Source organism: Lacerta agilis, chromosome 2 (genome assembly GCF_009819535.1).
Source record: "Lacerta agilis isolate rLacAgi1 chromosome 2, rLacAgi1.pri, whole genome shotgun sequence".
NCBI lineage: Eukaryota > Metazoa > Chordata > Lepidosauria > Squamata > Lacertidae > Lacerta > Lacerta agilis.
Window position 1 is genome coordinate 80,900,404 of NC_046313.1, and position 27,157 is coordinate 80,927,560.

Consider the following 27,157-nt stretch of genomic DNA (forward strand, 5'->3'; position numbering starts at 1 on the left):
CTCTCTCTCCGTCTCTCTCCTCGCAACTAAGTTGAAGAGGAAGCCGAGGACTCCGGGAAGGCATCCGGGAGAAAACAAAGATCAAACGAGCGAGAGAAGAAGCACAAGCTGGAGGGTGGAAAAAAGGGCATTTGCAAGGGAGCATCGTTCTAACCACAAGGGCCTGGTGCACGGGATGGGATGGGATCCCCGCAGGAGCCGACGCAAAGAGGGGGCAGCAGGGAGAAGGAGAGAGGGCTCTGGGCTGCGCCTTCCCGTCCGCCTTGTTTGGGAATCTGGAATTGTTTTGTCTGGCTCGGAAGGTGACAGGGAGGCGAGGGCCGGGGGGAGGGAAGGAGAGGGGTGCAGGAGGGTGCCTCCAGCTCCCCGGAGAGCCCGCGGAGGCTTGGAGGAAGGGAACGAGGGCTGAGCAGGGTGGGCTCTGCCCACCCCCTTTGGGGTATATTATTAAAAAGTTCATTTCCTGGCGAATTTGGCAGCGGCGGGTGACGTCACAGCTCCGGCGTCTCGGTGACGGCCCGCCTGGCTGGGGAGAAGGCCCAATTACGGGCTGTCAATCTTCCCCTCCCCCGCCCTTCAGGAAAGTGGCCTGGCCTCCCCCTTCTCCTTCATTTGGGGCGGGGGAGCAAGGAGAGGCAGAGAAGCACCCAGCCACCCTGCGCAGATCCCCACCGAGGGTGCTGCATCTGACCTCCGTGCCATTTCGCTCCCCTTGCAGCCTAGCCTTATTTGCCTGTAAGGTGAGGAGGCGGCAGAATTGTCCCCCCAGCTAGGATGCTGCAAGCGCGTCTCTTTCTCCCTAACCCCCCCCCTAACAGGTATTCACGCTCTGTGCTGTCATTTGCACCCGCCAACAACCCAGGAAGAGTGATGATGCAATTTGATCGCGCACACCCCAAAGTCTTGCTTGACTCTGGAAATTCAATTTATATCTCCAGCACTCTAGGAATGACATTCTGCTCATTATTTTTTATCTCCTCCCTCTCCTCACACAGTGCATAAGGTATATAGTTCCTTTTGCTTGAATGTTTGTGTATGTGGCAGTATTGTCTTATAAGCTGGTGCCAACACCAATTCCCTCCTTTTGCAGCTCCAAAAAATCCCTATTAGGGCAATCCCTTTATTAGGCTAACCAGAACGTCACAAAACAAGGTGCAGACTTTCTTGTTTCCGAGAACGCTTGCCATTTAGCCTGATGAAGAGTTCTGAAGCACCCGAAAGCTTGCTTATTGTTTTGTGCAGCATTTTGGTTGGCCTAGCAAGGGCATTGCCCTAATATGGATTTTAGATTATGGGCCGATAAAGCTACCTTCTTTTTCAAGAGCACCTAGAAGTGTATTTAGAATTCTGGTCCTATACAAGACAGATGTGATTCAGGTGGTATTTTTGATTGCATCAAGCATGTATGCAGCACAGCAGCTTTTCCAGTTTTACAGAACTTGTGGGTGGGTGGGGGTTCTGCACAGCTCTAAAGCTTGCACTTTTTTGTTAGCAAAATAAATAGGTATGTTATCACATGAAACTTTGGGAAACTTTCTTATTCGTCTTCCTGTTTCACCTACACTGCTTGCACATTATAAATAGGGATACTTCACAATCAACAATGACACACACAAACGATGCTCTCCTGTCCATGCTTACACTACCTGGCTTTACAAATCGATCACAATTCCTCAGGATGCTCAGCCAACTGAAGTGCCATCATCTATTCTGTTCTGTGGCCTGGATCCCGGGAAGTGTCAGGAGAAGCAAAACAACAACAAACACCTGGAACATAATAGCACCTGGGTCAGTCACAGAGGCACTCCTATATTTTCCATCCCAGTAAATTTCACTTTTGGAACTGGAAAGAAGGTCTTTCCTTCCCTCCGACTCACATTTGGTTGATTGCATCCATTCTTCCATTAAATGGCATGATTTCATTTTCATTTTCATTTATTTTTAAATCTCTCACTTTGTGTATAATACTGGAGAATGGGGACATCTGGTTCCATTACCGTAGTTAATTAAACAAAACAGCCACCCTACCCTCACAACCAGGTACTTTTAAAGAAAGGAAAACTCCTATATCTTAAGTTACAGGTAGGTAGCCTTGTTGGTCTGCCATAGTCAAAACAAAATAAAATAAAAAATTCCTTCCTTCCTTCTTCAGGTATCTGAAGAAGTGTGCATGCACACGAAAGCTCATACCAAGAACAAACTTAGTTGGTCTCTAAGGTGCTACTGGAAGGAATTTTTTATTTTTTCCCATATCTTAAGTTCTTCTTGGCTAAAGTTTTCCTAAGGTGCAGGTAGCTGGAGACAGAACCTTCAAAATGTGATGACTGAATTAACTCCATGGATGAAAAGTCCTGTTGACTTGTTCCCATAGCCTTAGAACAGGGGCTTGAAAGGCAAGGGGCAACCTAGAGGAAGAGACGCTCCCCACCAGAGGCGGAAGAGCCAATGCTGCTGGACACCTGGAGAGACTCCTTCAGCCTTGGTGGTGTCCTTAGCAAGGGCTTGTAACTGGCTCCATTCTCCCGCGGACTTCTCTAACTCTTTGCAGGGACACAGAGCCCATTTTGGGAAAGGGGGAGTTTCTTCCCCCGACTCTACCTTGGGGGCTTGTCGTTTCCAAGAGTGGCTAATGCCCAGTGACAGCTGAGCAGCTCAGGGTGTCAAAGGAAGGAAGATCTTCTGGGTGTTTGAAATAAACCAGCCTTGCCTTGTTGACGGGGAACATTAGTCAGAGGGGATTGCTTTTATTTCCATCCCTTCTGAATACCATAAGATAGTTTTAGCAGGGTTTGGGGAGGCGGGGGGGGGGGTAACAAAACGACCTGTCAAGACGGGTTTGTAATGTTTCCTTTTTACGACCAAGGTTGCAATCCCGTGCACATTTAACTAGGATAACACAGTGCGCTCTGCCTAAACGTGCTTTAAGATTGTGGACGCTAACCTCTCTCACCTTAAGAATCCGAGGTGAATTTAGGACCAAATTTGTCCTAAATGTATCCATCAAAGGGGGCTGACCTGTATTACCTGACTAAGGTAAAAAGTAGGCAAGGGCCTAAAGAGAAAAATAAATGAAGTGTCTTTGGGTGTCTTTGAGAAATACTTCTTTCCCCCCTATGCCCAACCTCCACCCCTCAAAAAAAGTGACATTAGAGGTGAATAATCGTTTGAGGAGACTGGAAATAAGAAGCGGGATGCCCATTCGCGGGTTCCATTGTCAGCCTGCGCGTTTGTGTGCGTGCGCGTTATTAAATACCCAGAGATGAAAGTGCCTTGACTTTGTAGAAAAGTTTCTCATTAACTGCGCCTTAAAACTGAGAAGGAAAATGACGCCTCTGCTGTTCCTGAACTGATGCGGGCTGGACATGCTGCTGTACCTTCCGTCCAAATAGGAAGAGAATTGATGGCTAAATTACGGGAGCGTGTCGTGTCTCCCATCCTTCCCCACCCCCTCACCCCATTCTGAAGAAAGGTCTGGGTCTGGGTGAGGGGTTGAGGATCGGTTAGCATCCGTGCAAGCGCCTTGGTAGTCCTGGGCGGCTGTGAAGAGGAACGAGTAAGGAAGAAGGTCGAAGGAAAGCATAACAATGGCGAGAATCCACCAGAGCGAAAGCAGACCGCTTGGGTGTTGAGCAAAAGGGCAGGAAGGGTGGCTGCTTAGCAAGCCGGGCCCTCGGCGCGGCGGTTGGCCAGGAGTTTAGGAAAGTTTAGACGCTGGGCTTGCCTGCCCTGCAACCGGAGTCGCCATCTCTCCTTGCCGCACTACTTTGTATCTGGACGCGTGCGCCCGATCCATACCGGGGGGGGGGGGGTGTCGGGGAAAGGATCACACAGAGCAGCAATATAGTATTGGGGGGGGGGGGTCCGGGGGCGGAGGGAAGGGGGCGAGCTTGGCTTTCAGAACTTCCTTTATCTGGTCGGTTAAATTCGACGGCGATCCTGGCCTGATTGTGCAATGCCCAACGAAGAGCCAGAAATCACAGGCGGCATATACAGCCCATGGTCGCTTCGGCTTCAGGCTCTGGGAGGAAATGCAGGCCGAGACTGCGCGCAGCAGAGTCGGGAGGGCTTACTTCCGAGTAAGCACGCTGCACCAAACTGAAGCGGGGTAGGGGGAGAGTCAGGACTGCATTCGTGGGGACGGAGAGGGGAAACCCCTAAGAGTGTGTGTGTGTGTGGTGCTCCCACCCTATCTTCGATGCCGTCATCTGCACCCCCGCCCGCAGATCAAATATTTGGAGAGACGTCACTTGTATATAAACCTCTTTCTTTACCTGCAAGAGCAGCAAGAGGGGTCTGGGGCGGGCTCCAGCTGGAGCAGCGAACTGGAGGAGACCAAGTTGGTGAGTGTGTTTCTAACGCCTCCATTTATTTCTTCACCTGGTTTGGCTAGTTATAGCAATTGCAGTGGGCTGGCTTGTTTTCCTCCAACCAGCCAGGTCCTTCTCTGGTGTTGTGTGTGTGTCTCCCCCAGATCAGAGACACAGGTGCCTGCCTCAAATGACACAAGCGAACCGATGCTAAGGCGTGCGCGCGTGTCGCCGCAACGACAGGGCATTTACCTGTCCATCAATTTAAAGCAAGCTGGGGAGCGAGTCTCAAATCCAGCGAGGGGTGGGGAAAAGCCCTTCAAAAGCAGGGTGGGAGAGGGAAAGGGGCAGTATCTATAAAGAAAGCATTATTATTATTATTTTATCTACCTTATTATGAAAATAGCCTTACTCCCGAAAACAGATTTAGGGAGATCAAAACTTTTACCGCACAAAAGGCATGTCTATATTTAACAGTATTCTGCTCCGAGGAGAGAAATCCGCAAGAATATCTCTCTTCTCTAGACGAGTTAAGGGGGAAGAATTCACAGCTTTAACCCTCGTAACAACAAGGCACGGAGGGAGGCGGAATCCGATCTCGAGTAAATGATCCGGGGGAGTCTCTCCTGGGCAGTCGGGCGCCCTTGCTCCCTTCGCCGCTAGGAAGGACCCAGGAACAACCCCACACTTCGTCCCCAATTAAACCACCGCGGAAAAGGCGACATTTAAAATAGTGGCAGCCAGGGGAGAGGAGAGATTTTATTAGGCTCCTCTATGTGCTGGATTTGAAAGAAAGATTTAGAGTTTTGATCCGGAGCAGGAAAGAAACGAGGCACAAGAGCAGTAGCGTCTTCAGAAAAAATTGCGAATATTAAAACTCTTAAGGTTAGTCATGCTGGCGATGGGCAACAACAATACACTTAACCTGAGGAAAGGGAAGGCAACTAGCCGCTCGTAGATCTCGTGCGCAAAAGCAAAGTCCCCTGAAATGTTGCTGCTGCTGCTGCTGTTTTTATTAATGCGGAATGGTGGACGGAAGAATGTATCCACTGAATAGTTTGTCTTCTAAATCGTGGGCTTGATTTGGATGGTTTCTTTCCTTTTAGAAATGTTTTTGCTTGTGAGGGGGGCGTTCTTTCAGTCTGCCACCAATGCTTTCTGGGGGTGATTGGAGGATTTTCCTTTTCAATTTTTATTTTTTTGCTGGGTATATGAAATGTTTTAGATGGGGAGTGAGAGTTGCTGAGCAAGCGGCTAGTTCTCTCGAGCCACCCACCTCGCCTGTGGCAGGAGCTGTTTCAAGCAGCAGGCTCGAAAGCTTCGGGAGCTTCAAACTAACAGATAGCGGTTTATTAAAAAGTTTTTGAAATCCCAAGCAGTAGCATAGTCATGGTTTACATTCAGAGAGTTAAAAGCATATCAATATTTTGAACATGATTGAGAGCTGGCCCTGTTTACATCGTTCCAGTGCCCCATAAGGAATGAAAAGAGCATACAATAACGTATGTGGTTTGCCCGGATTTTCCTGGAATTGTAAATGTCCAATAGTCATATTGGACACAAAGGGTTCTAAATACCTATGGCCTTGGTTAGGGCGGGATTTTTCAGGCGATTACCTAGAAAGACTCATGACTTCCATGCAAAACCAGTGCTTTTGTATTCTTGCTTTAACCTAAATATCAGATTTAAGAAAATCCAGAGCGGTAGGAGGCTATTGTAATGATCAGGCAGCTATATTATCACTAAATTATACTTCTACCCAGAATTATTTCCAAATTGCCATGCCTGTGGAGTATTAATATAATTAATTCACTTCTACTAAAAATATTTACTATTTTAAACAAAGATTTTAAACTGATGTTAAAAGTGTGACTTGGAAAATGTATTTCTGCTTTTTTTAATGCAAGTTGGGTATTGGTTTTGTTCATTTATTAAATGGTGAACAAAACAAGCTGCCTGAGAAAAATGCCACATGGACTACGATCCTGAATGTACTTACTGCTGAGAAGTTAAAGCAGCTTGGGTGTCTGATCTACTGTGAAGTGAATGGACTGAGCACTGCAGTTATGGTGAAATAACAATTATGTAATAATAGAACCAAAACACTGAACTACAGCGGAAAGAAATAAGGCATGTAGTTAGAAAGAAAACCATTGCTGATTTTAAATACGTTTGGATTAGAATTCGCTGGTACATTAACAGCCACTTCAGTTTTATTTGAGGTACTTCTGGTTTAAACAAATGCAGGCAATTGTTGCCCTTGTTTTAAAATGATGGGGAACCGGACTCTGGGCCTTGAGAAATAGGGTGTGGGTTTCCTAAAGCTAACCATATTTCTTGACTCCATGTCCCTGCCTACTCTGCTTCTAAGTACTTCTCTCTCCCCCCCCCCCACACACACTTTCTCCCTATGTTATTTAGTGCCGTGTAGATTCCCAAATCCTAGGTAAGGAGCATGCTTTACGCTGAGTAAAGTATACACTTTGCAACAAGAAGAAAGCACGATCTCTGAGAGATAAGGAGCTTGCTTAATAATGAGAAAGCTGGAATGGGGCGAACCGGGAAGTTATGGAAGAGGTGGGGGGGGCAGCGAAAGTCTAAAAAGCAATGGAGGAGTGGAATGGCGCGTGGGGTGGGGGTGGAGGGAGTCTTTGGCGGGTTCAGCGCTTTTTAGCTGTTTGGAGTAAATGAGGGGAATGTGGATTTTCCGGGGCCAATCGCAAGGCTCGGCTGAGCGCCTGGCTTCTGATTGGCTGGTTCTTAGCCTGCGCGTCGCCCCTAGTTCATGTCTACTGAACTGAGTCCAGCTGGCGCCAGAGCTGACATAGGATGCTTTGGGGATGTTACAAAAAAGGCCAGAATAAGTGGAGCTTGCCATCTGAGTAAGAGCTTCTATCCAAGCCTCCTCTCTCTCTCTCTCTCTCTCTTCTTCGCCTCTCCCTCGCTCACTCTTCTGCATTTCCATCCTCCAAACAATCATCTCCCCCCCCCCCCTTTACAGCCTCATAAAGAAACTTTTCAAACATTTGGAGTTAGATTCAGTCTGCTTGGAATTTCTCTCTGTAAGTATGTTTGTTAGTGGAACCGAGAGGGTGGGCGGGGGGAGGAAAAGACGACTGCGCTTATTTTGCAGGAGAAAACGCGTTCGAATCGCATTTTGTTTTTGTTTTTAAAGCACTCATCACTCCGATTTTTCTTTTCTTTTATCTCAGTTTGAACTACAAACAAACGCAGACCAAAGGGCTCTCTTCTTTTCCTCTTTTCTTACAGTTCGTCGCTTATTGACAACTGTAGAAAAGTAAATACTATTTTTTTTGTACAGCGGAACATTAAAAACAAATGTTTTGAGGTTAGCCTGGGGACGGTGTGGAAGAATGAATATTTCTGAACCGGGGGGGGGGGGGGCTACAGAGTGTGATGGTCAAAATAAGGACCCTCCTTCGCTCCCCTCTCTTCCCTCCCCCCACCTCCATCCCGTGATTCAGAGGGCAATTTTTACAGGACTGTGTCTGCCGGAACCTAACGCGTACTCTTTGGAGCACATCTTCAAAAGGCACGTAAGGTACTAACCGTTCCTTCCTTCCTTACAGGTGGTGATCCCAGGTGTGTGGCAGGAACCTCTCTCCGCAACTTCCCTGTTTAAAAGAGGGACACACGGTTACCTTTGTTTGCCTTCCGAGATCAACTTTAGCTCTCTCCCGAGATCTCTACAGTTTCAAAACCAACTCTAAACCAAAACGGTTTTGGGTTGGAGGGAGGGTTTTAGGGGGGGAGTGGGGGAGAAGCCCACAGGAATGGAGGTAGCCACGGACCAGCCGCGCTGGATGGCCCATCACGCCGTACTGAACGGGCAGCACCCGGAGACCCATCACCCGGGACTGGCTCATAACTATATGGAACCAGCGCAGCTCCTACCTCCGGACGAAGTGGATGTCTTCTTCAATCATCTGGACTCCCAAGGCAACCCGTACTATGCCAACTCGGCCCATGCCAGAGCCAGAGTTTCCTACAGCCAGGCGCACGGTAAATCTCTCCCTCCGCTCCTTCCTCCCTTCACCCCCGGCCTCCCAGCTCTTCTTGCTTTCTGTTTCTGCCTCGGGCTCCTGCTGATCTTCATGGAGATGAGACTGGGTTTCTTGCGAAGGAGCAATAGTACATGAGGGCGATCGGGTTGGGTTTAATCCTAGAAAAAGGTTGGCCCTTTTTTAAAAAGGGGGGGAATAGGAAAAGGAAGCGGCGTCTTCGCGTTTGGAGAGGGGGAAGGGGCTTGTTAACTACAGATATACAGTACTTCGCAGGCACAAGACCGGGCCATTTCCCGGATATGAAATCTAATCCTATTTGAAATACTTTTGGATCAGCATGCATATAAAGGCGGGGTCGGGGAAAGATGAGATGACGCGCACCTTTTTCATGTGTGTGGAGAAAACTTTAAAAAGCATTGCAGTCACTGGGAGAGAAAAAAATCCTCCCAAAACCACCGCCAACAACAAAAACAACTCGTTCTGCTTAATAGAGCTCTGTTGGGAGGTGTGCGTGTTGCTTTTAAGACTAGGAAAGGCCCAACTCCTTGACATCCCCCACCGCCCCCTCCTCGTGTACTTTTAACGGTGGGACTTTGCTCCCATGCCCGAAGTAGTTCTGCTGCTCGATTGCAGGAGGGAAGATCGCCTGCCTGGCGGTTGCCTTCATTCACTTGGCCTGAGCAAAGAGTGGAGGAGCTGTGGGGTACCTTCCTATCTGGATTCCCCCCCCCCCCAAAAAAAACCTGTTCCAAAGTACGGGATCCAAGCATGCGGGCACTTTACTCCTGAATCCCCACTAATTTCCAAAAGAAGCCCCAAGTGTCCTTTTTCTTGCTGCTCACTGTTGATCCTGCAGGTTTTTATTTTATTTTGGGTAGGTTATATGGCAGTGCTCACGGCAGCCTCGTTTAACAAGCTTTCGACCCTCCTCCTCTGGGAGTCAAAAGCACGTTTCCCTTGGAATGGGAGTTGAATCATGGCTGCTTGAAGCGGCTGGTATACTAATGTGCATGGCGTGAATTCCGGGCGCGGGGCAAGGCTGACTCCATTTTGTGGCTCGAGTAGGGGCAAGGCCAAAGGGCGTGCCATCATCTTTGCGCACAAGGCCCCGCCAAGGCGGAGCGGGGTGCGGGGGTCGGCAGCTGGGTGGCCGGGAGAGAAAAGCGCCCTTAGGCCTCCCCTGACCGTCTGACTGACTGACGCCCTTTTCCCTGCCCGCAGCCCGCCTCACCGGGAGCCAAATGTGCCGGCCTCACTTGCTCCACAGCCCCGGCCTGCCCTGGCTGGACAGCAGCAAAGCGGCTCTGTCGGCGGCGCACCATCACAACCCGTGGACGGTGAACCCTTTCACCAAGGGGCCCTTGCATCCTTCGGCGGCCGGCGCGCCGCCCGGCGCCATCTCGGTGTACCCCGGCGGCGGCAGCTCGGCGTCGAGCGCGGCCTCCGCCTCGTCGCTCACGCCGGCCTCGCACTCGGGCTCGCACCTCTTCGGCTTCCCGCCCACGCCGCCCAAGGAAGTCTCCCCGGACCCCAACGCCGGCAGCAGCGCCGCCTCGCCCGCCTCGGCCTCGGCCGGCCGGCAAGACGACAAGGAGCCGCTCAAGTACCAGGTGTCTCTGGCCGACGGCATGAAGATGGAGAGCGCCAGCCCGCTGCGCAGCAGCCTCGCCGCCTCCATGGGCGCGCAGCCCTCCACGCACCACCCCATCCCCACCTACCCTTCCTACGTGCCCGCCGCCCACGACTACGGCGGCAGCCTCTTCCACCCGGGGAGCTTCCTCGGGGGGCCCGCCTCCAGCTTCACCCCCAAGCAGAGAAGCAAAGCCCGGTCCTGCTCAGGTAAGCCCCTTGTCCGCCCCACCCTCTTCTCACAGAATGATGATGATGATGATAATAATAATGCACCCCTTGAGTTCATTCAGTCTTTAGGAAAGGAAAATAGGTCGGTGGGCTTGCATGTGCATGGATGGGGGTGGAAGAGGAGGCAGCCGGTATGAGTGCTCAACTTTGTCTTGTGTATATTCTCAAAAGAGGATTTATAATGCTCTTGCCTTACTCCGAGATAAGAACTGGAAACTGCTACCCTGGCCGCTGCTAATTAACACCTAATAGCAATAATGATATATATTTAAAATGGGCCAAAGGATTCCGAGCAGACTTGAGGCATGTATCCTTTGTGACCTCCTCTCTGAAATGCAATGCTGGGGATTGAGGCAATTCATGTCATTCACCAGATAAGAGTTCAGAGATTTTGGTATAGTGGATAAAACAAAAAATGAAAACAAGTGCTTAAAAATAAGCCTTTTGTGTATTTTGCGGGGTAGTTTTCTCAGTACAAATTGCAAAGACCAAACCACCCACATTGAACTAACTATTTAAACTTAAATAGTAGCATTTACAAAAAAAAAAAAGTTGAATGGATGCTGGAAGTTCTGGCCCACTTAGGTTCACATCCAATTTATTAATTCAGTCTAAATTTTCTGCTCCTTTGATTTTGTAATTGCAATAATCAATGCAGATTAGAATTGCTGTTGGTGTATTAACATATATTGAAAACTGGAACAATTGTTTTTTTATTTTAAAACTCTTTAAGCACCTTGATCTTTTGCAAAAAGAGTGGCTAAATGGGTTAAGGTGTAGGTAAATAATCTGGATTAAGTGATTCTGTGTGTCATAGGACATTTTTAAAATGCTCTGCTTTGACCTGAATGGATTCCCCTTGCTGAGTTTTAGTGAGAAAGTGTAACCAAATTGAACTTACTCATACATTTTATGAGGATGGGGGAGCAGCTTGGAACAGCAGGGGCATCTCTAGCTTTCAAAAGTTTAGTTTGTTATTGCTAATTGGTTGTAGGCAAGCTGTCTCTCCCTTCACGTTCCTGCCGCAGCATTCGGTCACTGCTGGGCCCAAGGGATGCAGTAATCCGTTAAAAAACCCCCCACAAAACTGGCAGATCTGAATTATGCAAATAAGGGTTTATATTGGAAAATCTCTTAACGCAGCAATATAAAGGCCTAGGCCAGCTGTATTCACTGGAAATGTCTGGCAAGATCCTGTATTCCCTTGCCTCTTTTTGCAGGATCTCCACTAAGTTGCTTTTGTTAACTTGTGATAAAAGTTCATCTTTATTAAGCAGTACATTTTGCAAAGAACTAGCTGTTCAGGCTTGAAATTTACAAGGCCATTTTCTTAAAACTTCCAGAGGGCCTGATTTCCTTCAGATCATACAAGGAGCAAAAGTTCAAATGTAGTTTACATACCAATGCTGGCTACTAAGGTACCTTGTAAATATTAATTTAAATGAATTCAATAAAACTGGGGGAGGGAAATAAGTGCCACTTATCATGTTAACTCCAGCTCATCTCTGTTTGTTAAAACAAGCAACTTTTTTAAAAATTCCCATCTGTCATCACATATAAAATCTTTAAGCCAAAGAGACTCTCTTAACTTCTGTTTCTTTAAAAGCGTACTGTTTAATTGAATAATATTCTCATGGATACAAAAGCTAATAATTTATGTTCATAATGCTTCATTTATATTTTTTGCTTTCAAACCTTACCAGGCCATAGTAAATACATACAGAGTTTAATGTGACCAAAAATAAAGCAGGATATATATGTGTATACACAACATCTCTTTTCAAAGTGGCTAGTAATTCAGAAACATGATCTCTTTTATGAGCATTGCAACCCAAATATCACATGTTTTTACTGCTTCAGGATCTCCACTTCAAATTGCTCCCTTTCAAGAGCGAGAGAATTCACATTTTCCCCAGGACCTGAGATAGATTACTGTCTCCAGCACATAGAAACAGAATGCAATTTTTAAAATACCCCACACCAGTGTTACTTTTCTAAAGTGCTCCAAACTAGATAAAACAGTCACCTTGGAAAATTACGATAGGTCTCAGCCCCTCCTCCCCTCCTCTCTCAGCACAAGGCTTTTTATTAGATGTGAGTTTTCCTAAGTGTTGTAATGGAGACCCTGTCCTGTAGATGGAAGTGGGGAGAGTTCGTGACCATTTAATGTTTTTGTAGAAAAACCAAGACTCACGACAAGGCGACTCCTGCAGCTTCCTGCCCAAGGAGGGACAAAAGCGAGGAACTCAGCTTCACAGAGTTCCCTCATTTTTCACTCCAGACTGTACTGTTTAAAAACCACCCACTCCATAGATTAAAGGAGACATAGATGCAGCAGAACTCAGCCTGCTCAAGTTACTGGCCAAAGTGTATTTCCTCTGCATTAAACACTGTATGATTTGCATAAACTGTGCTAAAAGAATTTCCTCTATTAACTAGACTTTCTCACAGACAAATGAACTTTTAGTAAATATCCCCCCCCCTTTTTTAGAGGAACAAGCATGCACATATCAGAATCTTTCAAGTTAGGTCAATCCTTAAATATATAGCCAACAACATATAGTCAGTGAATATTTATGTATGATATGAACAAGCCAGCAACAAAGAGTATACTCAGTCAATCAGAACTTCCTTAAGAAATTGTAAACCGCAAGCTCAAAAAGTTAAATGTATACTCATTCAAAGAATACATTTAAAGCTGTTTTCCCTCCCATATATTGAAAACCCTTACTGAACTATTTCAGATCTTTGTCCACTTTCAAACTCTGCTTAATTCCAGAGAGAGTTTGGATCTGCTGGTGGTGGGAGAGTTGCCATTCTGTTTAGATAACTATCCTAACTCGGCAATGCAATCCATACAATTGTTGATGTTCCTACTTTGCTTTTCTTGAGAATTTTTTTTTTGGGGGGGTGGGGGTTGAAGGGAGGAAAGAACAGTCCCAAATATGCTGTGGCCATAGAGCTGCATTAGACTGGAGAAGCAAAGCAGGACATTTTCTGCCACATTGTGATTGATACCAATGCAAGTTCTGCCAGATATAATTGCTTTCTGATCGCTGTATTAAGAAATTGATGCTTGAAATTTGTGTGGCACTGCAGCTCTCCTGGATTTAGACCTTTATTGCATGCCCTGTAGATGTTGCCATTCATGTCTCTCTCTTGTTTTCCTCCCCTCTGTTTTGAATAATGTGCTGTTTTGATTTCTGGAATCTGCCTAAAAGGACAATGCAAAAAGCTTTTGTGAATTTGTTTTTAAAGAAAGAAATCCGGTTTCTTCGTGTTTCCATTTAGAAGGCAGAGAGTGTGTCAACTGTGGAGCTACTGCCACCCCTCTCTGGAGAAGAGACGGTACTGGGCATTACCTGTGTAACGCCTGTGGGCTCTACCACAAAATGAACGGTCAAAACCGACCTCTCATTAAACCTAAACGGAGACTGGTAGGTGTCTATTTCTCTCTACCAGCTTTGATGCTAAAATGATTTAATGGGACCACACAAACACATGCATGTATGGTGGCGAGAGGGCAACCTGACCCATCTCTGTGTGCTTCAGAGCCTGTATGGGATCTAGATATTGCACTGCACATGAGACCCATGTCACTCAGCGGTCAGGGTGTCGCTTAGAGACATACTTTCTTTTTTGCAGGGGGTCCTGCCCGCAGAACTTTGCATGCCAAGTTACAGAACAATAGCAATTTTGTTTGTGGATATACACCACACATTTAGTATTTGAGCGGCTTCTCCCCCCCCCCCATCCATTGTTTTATTGTAGCTCTTAAAACGATCCTGTAAGGTAGGTTAGTGCTATTATTTCCATTGTGCAGGGGTAAGGACTGAGGCCGAAAGAGGGTGGGTTGCCTGAGGCTACAGAGTTGAATTCACTTACAGAGGTGAGATTCAAACTCTGAAGCTGCCGATTTGTAGCTCAAAGAGACACTAGCCAGTGTGAAACCACCAGCTCACCTTCTCTTGTTCTGTCTGTGTTTTCTCTAAAGCTCTGGCTGTTGAAAGGTGTGTAACCAATTGTGCCTGCCTGTTTGTTCCTGTGGCTGCATTCTGTCCCTTTTATCCAGAGAGGACAGCTTTAATTCATTTGACCTCTTGGACAGTTCAGAAGTAGGCTGGAACTGAAAGTGTTAGTCATGTATGCCCTTCCAGTCCGAAAGTCCAAAAAGAGATCCAAAGCAGAAAGTGTAAAGGGCGGGAAAGGAGTTTGGGAAATCAGATATGTCAAAATTGTTGCTATCTGCTCAGTAATTATTTTCATAAAGTAATTTTTGTACTCAGCGATTCCATGGCAAAACTAACATTAGCTCGCTCTTTCTCTTTTCTCTTTTCTGTCTCTCTCTCTTTGGGCAATTCTCTAATTGCCTTTTTAAAAGAACTGATTATTTTTCCATGGAGTCACCTATACTGTGTATTTTCATTTGAGTGATTTTTTTTAAAAAAAATCTAGGCTCCTGGTAGTAGTTTCCTATCCGGATATCTGTACTCTGAAGATAAGGAAACTTTGTGTATCTGTTTCCTGACTTTAAAAGCTTTAAAGAGTTTCTATAGACAAGCCATGCCAGTCAGGCTGTCTGTTTTGAAATTGCGAATATGCTCCACTCTACAAATGCTTGTAAAAAAAATATATGCTAAGAATAATAAATATTTTTCTTTTTTGGAGCAATGTGGTTTGTGGGGTTGGGTGGAGGTCCTAAAAATCTCCCTCATCATTTGGGGGGTGTTTTTTTGCCACAGCAAGAACTAGGAGACTGAAGGAACGGCTCTAGCAATCTAAAGCTAGGATGGGCTACAGTGCGGGTCGGCTGTGAGTCAGAATTTCAACAGGGCGAGCTTCTTAATGACTTGCTTTCCTTCTGAAGTGAGTGACACGTCTAGAAAAATGTTAAGACAACAGTGTAACATTATCGTCTCTCACAGGCTAAACTCCATGCCAGACTAAATGGGACAGGCCATAGAGTTAAGCGGCAGAGTCTAGTATCAATAAACTATCTCAAATATGCAAACATAGCTCTCTGCTTTCAAATGTTTGGTGGGAGACTGCAAGTCCTTAACTCACTGAAAGTTTCTGGAGTTTGTGTTACTATATATTTTTTATTCGTTAGATCAAGGAATGAGCCAGGACAATCCAAATTCTAAGAACTTTCCAATATTATAAACCATCTGTATTGAAAAATCACCACTGTTGTCCAGTAACAATGATATTAATTTTAAATTGCTGCACTACCTTTTTTTACCCACTGAGACCTCCAAAAAGCATTGCAAAATTTGGAAGTCTGGATAAAAGATGAAAATGTTTATAAACTGTGCCAGAAAGCTGTAGCTGTATAAGAGATAAGAAATTATCTTGATCCAGTGATAGGGATCTAAACATTGCTTGGCTGCGATGAAAGCATGATGGGGCGGGGAAGGCTAGCTTCAATCATTTAGCCTGAACATCTAGCTCTGTTTAAGGGTGGTGGTGTGTGTTTATTTGGGGGCGGGGGTGTCTCTCGGTGCTCTCAGGCCAATAGCAGATCAGTGCTGTGATGGGCTTTTAAGTGAAGCCCTTCATGACACAAATGAGCCAATAGGCAGAGTAGGAACACAGGAAAGCGCAGGACTCAGTTTGAGAGCATTTGCCACTATTCCGTCACCCCATCTTATCCAGAAGTCCCTTACAGTGCTGGGGCCTCAGTGGGGGACGGGAACACCTAAGCTATGCCCTAGGCATCCCCTTTCCCTAGCTCTGGTCCTACTTGAACTGATCACAGCTGTGAGAAGCTTCTGCTCACCAGCCTTCATCCCCCTGAGAACCAGGGGCAGTTACTTGGCCTTCTTTTGCACCCCTAGTTCTTTGAATGGGACTCAGTAAACTTGGAATAAGTTGGGAGGGGGCCTTAGCCCAGTGGCAGAGTATGTATGTATGCGCTTTTCCTGCGGAAGCAATTGTAGTGATTCACTTTCTGGCAAGTAACAGGTTAGTTTATTACAGGATTTCCCAAACTTGGGTCTCCAGTTGTTTTTGGACTACAATTCCCATCATCCCTGGGTACTGGTCCTGGTTAGGGATGATGGGAGCTGTAGTCTAACAACAGTTGGAGACCCAAGTTTAGGAAACCCTGGTTTAGTACATTATTAGGATTAGGAAGACTTGCTTTGACCCTGGGGAGCTATTACCATTCAGAATGGACACTACTGGGCTAACTGAAAAAACCGCCTGATGTAACAGAAGGCTGTGTCTTATAAGGAGCTTCTGAAAACATCTTCGGTGAACAAACAGAATACTGTAGTGCGATTGCAGTTGGCACATTACATTTTCATGCCTTACACAAAAAACTCCAATGGCACACATTCCCCGATTCCTCTACCATGCTTTTTCACATAGTTCCCATTAATTTCAATTGGTCTTGTAGAATAGAACTTCTGGAGGATTATGATCCAGGGAGCAGATGTGCCTCTGCTGCACTTCAGGCAACCAATTTCTACCACCCGAATTAGCCTCTGAATTTTGTGTCATAGTATTGTCGGCTCCAGTTAGAATGATTTTTTCAATAGTCCTTTTATAATATTGCTTTGTTTCTGAACGTGCTTTCCTTCCATTCATTTTGTAACCTTATGATTCAGATATATTTTTTCTGCAGCTCCTAACACATTCTTGGTGCCAAACGTAGCAATAGTAGCAGTTGTAAAAATAAATGTATGCTTTTCTCTCTTTCTCTTTCTCTCTCATTTTTCTACTCCTGAGAGCTGGCTATTAAAGACAAACATGCTTAGCTGTGAGACTCATTATGAAATTGTGAAAATTGGTAAACACAATCATGAGCTTTTTAGTATACAGTGGTACCTCGGTTTACAATCTTAATCCTTTCTGGAAGTTTGTTCTTAAACCCAAGCCATTCTTAAACCAAGGTGCGCTTTCCCTAATGAGGTCTTCCACCGTTTGGCTTCCGTTCGTAGGCCGAGGTAAAGTTCGCTAACACTACGTCCAGTTTTGTGGAGTTCATATACCAAATAGTTCGTAAACAGGCTGTTCTGAAACTGAGGTACCACTGTACACTGAAAGGCTTGGGAGAATCGATGACCGTTGTGAACAGTCAAGATGGTTGGATTGTTTTTTCTCATACATGAGAGATTCCCAGCATTGCAGCTGAAATCAGATGGAATAAGAGCAGTGGTAGCACCCTGTGTAGATAGGCACATTTTTTTGGTCTAAACTGGATCCAGAGTAGAGGTCTGTGCTATATTCTGCCATAGTGGGGTGGATACTTGCTTATTGCACATTTTGTGTCAGCTTCAGAAACTGGGCTTGTAGAAATTGGATCAGTGTTACAGGTTGAGCCATAAGGCGCTGTCATAGTACACATTTCATTTGCTTGGATGTTCATGGAGCTTTTGAGGATCAGCTCATCCATGCTTTTTACATATTTGTATATATTTCCCTGACACACTCATTAGGCTGCGCCAAACATAGTGTACTGAACATATTTTCTGGAGCAGAATACCTCTGAACCCTTCGAATGAAGGATTCTTTCCTAAAAGAGAGGGTGCACTTCCTCCCCCACTCCTAAAATTTTCTGAAATGACCCCATTGTTTTCAGGGTTATGGGTCACTCAGCCAAGTGCCAATCTAGGGGGGAAAGAGTCCCCCCCCCGAATGTAAATCTTACTTAGGTTGCTTTCATGTTGAGGAGCTCCCTCCCTTCCCACTCCTTGGGGGCCCAAGCAACATTATAAAACAACAGTAAACACTAAACATAATGCACAGGAGCTTTTCAGTTCAGTCTGGTAGCCCTAGAGCTCATAGCTTCCAATTTAGCAGACTCTATAGCAAGGCTGAAGTTTAGTACAGTCATACCTCGGGTTACGCTTGCTGCGGGTTGCGTGGTTTCGGGTTATGGACGCGCTGAACCCGGAAGTACCGGAACAAGTTACTTCCAGGTTTCGGTGCATGCGCAGAAGCACTAAATCACGCTTTGTGCATGCGTAGAAGCGCCACATCGCAACCCACACAGATGCGGCGCTGCGGGTTACAGACGCTGCAGGTTGCGGACACGCCTCCCGCACTCCCAGTGTCCCGCAATCCCAGTGTCCACTATATGTTTAATGCTTAGCAAGTCAGAAGGACTAGTTTAATTTTGCATATTCCAATGCAAAATCAAACATCTTCAGAAGTGTATAGATGTGGTCATATATATTGGGTGCCAGTGCAGTATTGCGCATCTTCATGTTACTGCCATGTCACAGGCAGATTAATCAGCCCAGTTGTTTAGGGTCTGAGTGTTAAGCAAAGCATCAAGTTTGAATTGACTAGCTGCCTAAATACACCAAACCATCAGGTTACAAATTAGAGTCAAATGCATAGTTTTGGTCGTGGTTAGAACTAAATGCACTCCTGCTGCATTTAATACACAGACAAGAGAACGGTACAAACTCATTTTATTCAAGTGACCCGGATGATCAGAAATGTGGATAACTGCTGAATATACCTCATACTTCATGAGGGATGGGTGCATTTGTTAAAAGAGTTTGAGGGAAACATTGGTGGTGCTATACAATGTGTCATACAAAATGGCAATAAATATTCTTTTAAAAGCGAGTTTTGAGATAATGAGAACAGGGAATTATTATTTTTTTAACTGTTCCACAAAGTTCTGTATATGGGTAATGGGCTATAGCCAAATAAGTTCTTCTCAGAGTAGATAAAGTTAATGAACCAAAGTTAGTTATATATGTTAGCTTTAATGGGTCTACTGAGTAGAACTAGCATGGGAGGTTGAGTCAAATTAGACACCAGGAGTAAAGCATCTGGGCAATCGGTACTGGCATCTCTTTTTGTTGTTAAAAAGCGTGGCACTTACTGTAACAACTTCATGATGAGTACCGGCACCTATTTTTCTAGGAAAAGGCACTGCGTGCAAGAATGTGTGGGCAAAGGCTTCGCATGGAAAGGTGCAAACCTTCTCTCCCCACCTTCTGCCTTCCCTTTCTGTGCTTTTAAGATGCTTTCTCCCAGTTCTGAAAGAACAAACTTAGTTGGTCTCTAAGGTGCTACTGGAAGGATTTTTTATTTTTTTATTTTTTTTTTACTATGGCAGACCAACACGGCTACCTACCTGTAACTGAGCCTAGAAGAAAGTTGCTTAAAGTAGTGGAACACAGCAAGTTCCGGGTTTGGGTGATGTTCAGTCCGTTCTCCTGCTCCTCTCTTGCTTTACAGTTGTATCTCGGCTCCTGAATGCCTTGGGAGTCGGACGTTCCGGCTCCCAAACGATCGAAACCCGGAAGTGAGTGTTCTGGTTTTCGAATGTTCTTTTAGAAGCCGGATGTCCGACGGGGCTTCCGTGGATTCCACTTGGCTGCAGGAGCTTCCTGAAGTCAATCAAAAGCCGTGCTTTGGTTTTTGAATGTTTTGGAAGTCGAACGGACTTCCAGAACAGATTCTGTTCGACTTCCGAGGTACGACTGTATATGCATGGATAACATGACAATTCACATGCAATTTTTCAACACTGTTCATACAGCCCAGAGCTCCAGGTGCATTTTTGATGCACACATTAAGCTCTTGCACAGTTGGAATTTTCCATTTAGTTGTCTGGCACAGAAGAATGAGAGGCCAAGCAGGTGGACAAGGAACTACTAGACTGGTGCACTAATGCACATACATTCCCCCCCAATTTTTGAGCTATGGGACCGAACGCCTTCAGGCATCACAATATCCCAGGTTATCTACCAAATACATTTGATAGAGTAATGTACCACCCATTAGCATTAGGTCCAGGTTTACATTTTCAAAATAGATCATTTAAATCCCAGAACAAATCGGGGCAGGGGGTGGAACATAGAAAGGGTTTTTTCCCCTGCTCTGTGTGTGTGTGTATGTCCTCATTTATTTCATTAAAAAGCTTGCTTCTTAAAAATTAAATTATATTGCACGTGAGCCATTGAAAGAACAGATTGTTCAACATATTCTCTCCCCCCTTTAATTAGTCAGCAGCTAGGAGAGCAGGAACTTGTTGTGCCAACTGCCAAACAACCACCACCACCTTATGGCGACGTAATGCGAATGGGGACCCAGTGTGCAATGCCTGTGGATTGTACTATAAATTGCACAATGTGAGTATTTGCCTGCCATGTGTTACCCTTTTGCTTGCTTAGCTACGATTGATGCCGCAACTGCATGGCGTCCACCAGCCCCTGTGTATTCACTGCTGGGAGTCTTTTTATTTTTTTATTTAAAGAGAAAAGCTTTTTAGGGTTCCCCTGGGAGGTCACGGCCATTCTTTGTTGGCATAGTGATGTGGAATTCAGTGACATTACAATGTATTAGCTTGGCTTCTAAAGCACACGGGTGATTTAAGCAAAATAGGGTTAGAACTTTTGGTTATAACCCAAACACTGCATGGTTCTCTGCCTTTCCCAGAAATTCAGAGGACATTTCAAATGGATTCATGTAAAGTTTAATTCAGTCGGGGTATCTTTATATAAGTTTGGCACTGCATGAAAGAAATTGTAGAATGCTCTGGTCAGTTCCAAATTTTATATTATCTGAACACAGAAATAGTGCAAACTTTCTTCTTTTTAAAAATTGAAACACTCCAGCTTTAGAATCTGGTGCTGTGTGTGTGCCTTTCCCCTCCCTCTTTCTTTTATTTAAAAAGGAAATCTTTTTTCTTTCTTTTTTAAATTAGGAAATGAATGAAGGTTAAGGGCTAAGGCTAAGGAAAGGAGGGGTGGAAACTGCCAGTATTTGGTCCAACTTGCTTTTTTATGTCTGAAGTTTTCCAGTGTGGTTTCATTAAACAAATCAAATTTTATAAACAAAATCTGCAGGGAGGAAGGAGGAGATGTAGGGTTTTCGTTTTGTTTTTTGGCCTGAAAATGATTTCTGTCCAGGAAACTCTCAGGGGCTGTTTAAATATTTTTTTTTATTTTTGTACACAAGAAGGTCATTTTGCTTGCATGAGCCTGATTTTCTCATTTCTTGCAGGTGAACAGGCCTTTGACCATGAAGAAGGAAGGAATTCAGACCAGAAATAGAAAAATGTCTAACAAGTCGAAGAAGAGCAAGAAAGGCTCTGAATGTTTTGAGGAACTTTCCAAGTGCATGCAGGAGAAATCTTCTCCGTTCAGTGCTGCTGCCCTTGCCAGTCACATGACACCGATGGGGCATTTGCCACCTTTCAGCCACTCTGGACATATCCTGCCAACGCCTACCCCCATTCACCCATCTTCCAGCATCTCATTTGGACATCCACATCCATCCAGCATGGTCACAGCCATGGGATAGAATCTGAAGATCCTAACAGAGAACTTGAAAACACTGGGCTTTGCCTATAAGAGACAGCGAGGGAAAAAATCTGCCCAGAGGAGAGAATGTAGGGAAGGAAGAGGAACGAAAGGGGATCTCATTCCAGTGTGGTTCAACTCCTAGCGCTAGACTAAAAGTTTGCAGTGATGGGTCTTCTGCAGAAATGCTTAATGGTGCCTGTTATGCACTTTGCCCCCTCAGGTAAATGGAGAAAGAGGAACTCACCTGTTTGAAATGATACCTTCTGGTCCCAGCAGAAAGAAAAGGTGGCTGAAGCAGTCGAAGAAGCTGGAGCCAGCTTTCCTTTCTCTTTGTTAATTACTGTGAATATTGTAAAGAGATTAGCAGCCTCCCAAGGCAAGAGGAAGCTCAGTGGTAGCCGCCCATGCTGGATTTCTATCACAGACTTTGTGTTCAGGGGAGGAAAAATGGACAACTTTATTAAAAAAAAAATCTACTTTTTAAGAAAAGAAATCAGATACAGGAAAAAAAAATCATTATTTATTTTGCTCTTGTGTTCCAGAAAGAGCTTCAAAACTCTTGCATGTTCTTGTGGATCTTATTTTATTTTTTTATTTTGTTTAAAGAAACATCCACCCAGGTAAAGTTTTTTTTTTTTAATCTTCTTCTTATTGCTTTAATGGCCACTCTTGATTCTCTTCATCGCTGTTAAACTTTTAAAAAATCTACTAGGAAGGGGCTGTGTATGTGAAAGAGGGAGACATTTGGCGCTGACCTAGGTTCCAACAGCCTCAAGGTGCAGATTATTTTGACATAATTTCTGTATTCATTTTTGTCAATGTGAAGGTCTTTTGTTTAAAAGCATGGCATCCTACAAGAAGACCAAGATACACTGGACAAATGGCTAAAAGGTTTTTCCATACCGAACAGTCCTGCATTGGCCGGAGGGCTAAAATGCACAAAATCGGCATATCTTCCCCATCATACCTCTCTGAGCATCTAGTTGGTTGTAGAAAGTGATAACAGGTGTACTTGCATCCCAGGCTGCCCTGGTTCCCCACTCCTCTCTTGTTCCTTCCCAACAGCAGGTCTGAACTGTATCTCCTCCGGTCATGGATTGTGTTGTTTTAGATAGAGTACACCAGTCCACTAAGTTCCATGATTTGCTCCACCCGCCTAGCTTGGGGGTTGCCAACTTTTTGGGGAACCCATGGGAACATTCAGAAAATGGGCACAACAACACACACATACCACAGCCAAGCACACACTGCAATCCATTCTATTGACCTCAGTAGAATGCTTCTTTCATTGTCTGACATCAGCGGCAGGAGGGGACCCCCTGGGAGCCAAGGGAGACTTCTGTGGGCACACCTGTGCCTGCAGGCACCGCGTTGGCAACCTGCAATCTAACTCCACAACCTCTGTGCCCTATCCGCTCTCAACCTTCCGGTCGGTGCAGGGCTGCCCCTCTGTTTCTATCACTCCTGTTATCTGTGCCTTCTTTCCCTGTTCCCCCGTCTGCACAAAGACAAGCCCTTCGCACCAAAAAGCCCTACTAACTCCTGGCCCTAGGAGCCCCCAGAACCTAAAAACACCCCTCATCGAGGCACCACCTTTATGCATTGCTCTTGTTCAGTCTCCAGTCGCTCTGATGGTTTTTGTGTAGAGTTTTTGTTTTATATGAACCTAGGAAGCTGTCTTATACCAAGTCAGATGATTGGTCAGTCTATCTTAGTATTACCTACAGAGACCGACGGCAACAGCTCTGCTGTCTTTCCCAGCCCCACCTTGAGGATTGGGGGGGGGGCTGTTTGTGCTGCAGCACAGACAGTTTGGTATAGTGAGCCACCTTTACACAGATTCAGACCGTCCTTGTATCCTGCTCAGTACAGTCTGCTGAGATTGGAGGTATGGCAGGTGGTCTCCCAGGTCTCGGGCAAGTCTTTTCTGAGATGGTGGTGCCAGATGCTGAGCCTTTGACACATAAAACCCTGGAGTTGTGGCCCTTGCTTTAGTGGTCTGTGCCCCTGGATCTACCACGCAACTCTTTAATTCAGGGCAAGGGAAAGAAAACCGTAAGGATCTGCCATGATGCTTTTGTTTTGTCTGTTTGATTAGCAGACCTTGCCCAAGATACTAAGAAATGTTACACAGCTAATTCCCTACTAGACGTTTTAAATAATGTGTCCAGAGCTGGAGTTTGCCATCTGTAGGCATGCATGTCACACAGCACCTTTCCTAGCTGGGAAACTGGTGAAGGGCAGAAAATAGGTGAAGGTCTATAAGGGAGAGTGGTGGAAGGGAGAGGGAGAGAGATAGAGAGACCTGTTTTCAGGTTCGTCCAGTAGTTCAGACATAGCAACAGCTACTGAGTGATGGGGAAGTGATCTGCTACTGGGGAGCATAGACGGGTATGCCGGCCGTTTCCTATAGCACATATATGTTTGTTTGTTTTTTGTAAGGAAAATCACAAATGTTGAGAAACAGAAAAAAAAGTTATATCCCATTCTGAAACCATATTGTACGTAAACAACCGAAAAATAAAGCTCTTGCCAGTGTGAAGTGTATTCTCCTAATTGTTATGATCTGATGACTTTCATGATCACAAGGTCCAGTATAACATATGATGTACATATTTAGCTATATTTCTGATGAGAAAAAAGCCCCTGTGAGCAAAGGGGTTTGATAATGTAAACCGCATAAGCTTAATTCTGTGACGAGCTTTTTCTTGTTTCTTTTTTTAATGGTTTTTTTTTAATCAAGCCAATTGTATCTTAACTGCAAAAGTCTGCTTAAAACAAAAACAAAAAAAACAAAGGTGTACGTTGGTTTTGGTTTCTCTTTCCTGCCCCTCCCCCAAATATATAATTCAGCTGTTTTATAAAGAACGAAGGACCTAGCATCCAAAGTGAAAAGTTGCTTTCCTCCCTTTTCTGGTCAGTGTGGGCATATATAGCTGCACTTTGTGAAGAAATAGAAATAATCGCCAAAACAAACGGAAGAGAAATTATGTCTGGGAGAAATGCATCTTCAATTGACAAACTGGGAAATTAAACTACCTTTTCTTTTATATTTAAGGGAGGCGGGGGGGGGGGGGCTTTTAAAAAAATGGTACAGTTATACACGATTTGTAACTCATTTCAAATTCTTTAGGGGTGGGGAGTGGCTGGGTGAGAGCATGAGAGGCTTCATGACATTGGGGGAGAATAGCCACCCAGTGCTGCTGCTGCTGCTCCACAGTCTTCCTTTGTCTCTGTGGGGTGAGCCCTTGACAAGCCCCGCTTTGGTGAATGGAGATTGTGCAGCAGCAGGAGTGCTTGCTGGGCAGGGTCCACACAGTCGACAAAGTGCAATATATTGTCAGTCACTGCAGCGTATAAGGACCGCAGTCAGGATTTAAATTATTTTGTACTTGTATCAGCATAAAGATTTGGCAGTATTTTCTGTTTTGTTTTGTTTTTAATTTTGGCTTAATTTTTGGTTTAGTGAACTAAGTTATTGTTAATTATGTACAACATGTTTATATATTGTCTGTAAAAAAAAAAGTGTATGCTTCCCTCATATTCCTTCAAGGTGAATACTGCTAAGAATAATAATAAAAAATACCCCCTTTTTGTGAAAGCAAGTTTTTGCTCTCTCTCTACTTTAGGTCTCTTTGACTTTTTCAGATCCAGGACCCACTTTGAACCCAAATGTGCATTTGGGGACCCACTTCTTAATCTTTTACCGTATATTTGCATGGTGGTAGTGCCATTGTTGGGATCCACTTTGGATCAGGCTGTGACGCTAGGGGGTCCTGACGCACACCAGTTGAAGAACACTGTTCTCTAGATGATGTTGCTTCATAGGGCAGTGTGGTGAAAGGATAATACCTAAGCTATGAGTTTCTGGAGTCATCATGATGGGGCTTGGTTGTTTGTGACAGTATTGGAAGAGAAGCCATGGGAATTTTACTCCTGCAGCAAGCATTAGGCACAAAAGCATATCTCCTGAGCACACAAGCTGCCTTGGAATTTCCCCACACAGACATAAGTTCCTTATGCTATAAGCAGATGTTCCAAAGAATCTCCCAAGTTTGGGGAGTAGCTTTTTGAATGCACAGGCTGCTGCTGCAATTTGGACCAGGTGGGTCAGAAGATCCACTTCCTATTCAATTTTATCAGTCCTTTTTTCTGATGGTATTCACAGGTATGAGGACAGTGCAGCTTGATTTGGAAGAGGGAGGTGGTAGAAAGAATTGCCATAGCAGTTAACTTGAGAATTTAGATTTTATGCCATTTTCATTTGTAATGTCAAAAAGTGCCCTTGAGCTGCTTCTCTATTTTTGTCAGATGTGAAGGATGGAAATGCAAGACAGAAGACGAAGGGCAGTCAGTTTTAAATTTGATAACATTCCACCCAATGTAGGTTTTACATTCACAATACGGACCTAACAGTTTCAGCTTCCTGTGTGAAAACTCGCTTTGTTTACACGCACACGCTCCAATTTTTGGGCACTGAGCAATAACCAGGGTCAGAATTCAACATGCAATGTCTGTAGCTCTACCAACAATGCCAGATTTTATATTGTAACACATTTTAATAGAGATCTTTTCACTGTTAATAAGTTTTAGCAGCTATTCAATGAGGGCAGAAATAAATCACCATTGCAGTAACATTCATCTGGCACAGTGATTTGGTGGTTTCAGTAGCACTTAAAAGCATGCTTTCTCTGGATTGTGTCTGTAGGTTGATATGCAATGAAATGGAGGTGAACCTGGGGCTTAGAATGCATGGGTATAGTTTGGTTATAGGATGGAGCATCAGTTCTCCCCTAACCTCCAGTTGCCCACATCACACTTGCATACTGGGATGATGAAGACAAAGCCAATTCAGCATTCCCACTCTTGCATTTGCACTGTGCTGTTCTCGCTGCTGCCATTCCCCATTCCATCCCAGAATGCAGCAGTGATGCAGTTGAGCGGAGGTCAGGTTACGACCCACAACGCCACCATCTGCTACTGCTGTTGTGTTAGCAAAACATACTTCCCCTTGTGCTTCTGCTTGTGCAACAAGATGTCAGAACTGACTGGGTAACCCACCCAGACTGTGACCATTAGACCTTTCTGGGCAGGAAGGAGTAAAAAGGGCTTCCTTTTCCAGATAAGCCATACTTGAGCAACAAGGTCTCTTTGGGCACTCATGGGTGCTTTTATTCTGCCACCTCCTTTGGTCTGTACTCCTGCTTTGTCCTCTAGTCCTGCCATGCTCCCTGGTCCTATCTCCTGGCTTATTCCTTGAACCTGATGCCTGGTTTGTCCTTCAGTCTTGCCATACCCAATGGTTCTCATCTTTGGCCTGTCTCCCCAGCTTTCATCTCACTTTGGACAGTTGCCCACAGTGTAGTCCTAACACTCTGGAACATGTTAAGTAATAGCTGGGTGCCTCTGCAGAATATCTTTTCCTCACCACTGAATAACCGCAAGTAGTTACCACATCTAGAAATAGGAATAAGGCAGATCCTCATCTCAGAGGGAATCTTTCTGGTCCAGCTTGAGTCCTGGCAACATCCTGAAATCAGCCACGAGACACAAAATGTCCCACAGCTCCACTAAAGGCATTTGATTGTTACAACCACTACATAAAATAAAATGATATTGTTTTCATGGTTTTATTATCTGTAAAAAATAATAATAAAGCTGAACATTGTGTGTGTGTGCAGATACTGTT

General features: G+C 45.0%; 1 protein-coding gene and 1 long non-coding RNA gene across 5 annotated transcripts; one reads left to right on the forward strand and one right to left on the reverse strand.

Moving 5' to 3' along the window:
* Positions 1 to 1,457: 1,457 nt before the first annotated feature.
* LOC117041818 lies at positions 1,458 to 10,156 on the reverse strand. Of its 3 annotated transcripts, none has more exons than XR_004426022.1 (3): positions 10,051 to 10,156; positions 7,878 to 7,942; positions 1,458 to 1,767 (listed from the first exon to the last, which is right to left on the reverse strand). It is a non-coding gene; the product is annotated as an uncharacterized LOC117041818 (long non-coding RNA). The 3 variants fall into 3 exon arrangements; XR_004426024.1 differs by lacking the exon at positions 10,051 to 10,156 and adding an exon at positions 9,940 to 10,029; XR_004426023.1 differs by lacking the exon at positions 10,051 to 10,156 and adding an exon at positions 9,564 to 9,672.
* GATA2 (GATA binding protein 2) lies at positions 8,030 to 22,103 on the forward strand. Of its 2 annotated transcripts, none has more exons than XM_033141029.1 (5): positions 8,030 to 8,330; positions 9,554 to 10,171; positions 13,451 to 13,629; positions 20,167 to 20,292; positions 21,167 to 22,103. In XM_033141029.1, exons 1-5 carry the CDS (start codon positions 8,102 to 8,104, stop codon positions 21,464 to 21,466), a joined length of 1,452 nt encoding a protein of 483 aa, XP_032996920.1. In that variant the 5' UTR covers positions 8,030 to 8,101; the 3' UTR covers positions 21,467 to 22,103. The 2 variants fall into 2 exon arrangements, with proteins under 2 accessions (XP_032996920.1, XP_032996921.1); XM_033141030.1 differs by having other exon boundaries at positions 13,484 to 13,629.
* The last annotated feature ends 5,054 nt before the right edge of the window (positions 22,104 to 27,157 follow it).

Coding starts and splice junctions, on each gene's coding strand:
- GATA2 (XM_033141029.1), top strand. CDS start 8,102: ATGGAGGTAGCCACGGACCAGCCGCGCTGGATGGCCCATCACGCCGTA. Junction 8,331..9,553: donor TTCCTACAGCCAGGCGCACG/GTAAATCTCTCC, acceptor CCCTGCCCGCAG/CCCGCCTCACCGGGAGCCAA. Junction 20,293..21,166: donor TGTACTATAAATTGCACAAT/GTGAGTATTTGC, acceptor CATTTCTTGCAG/GTGAACAGGCCTTTGACCAT.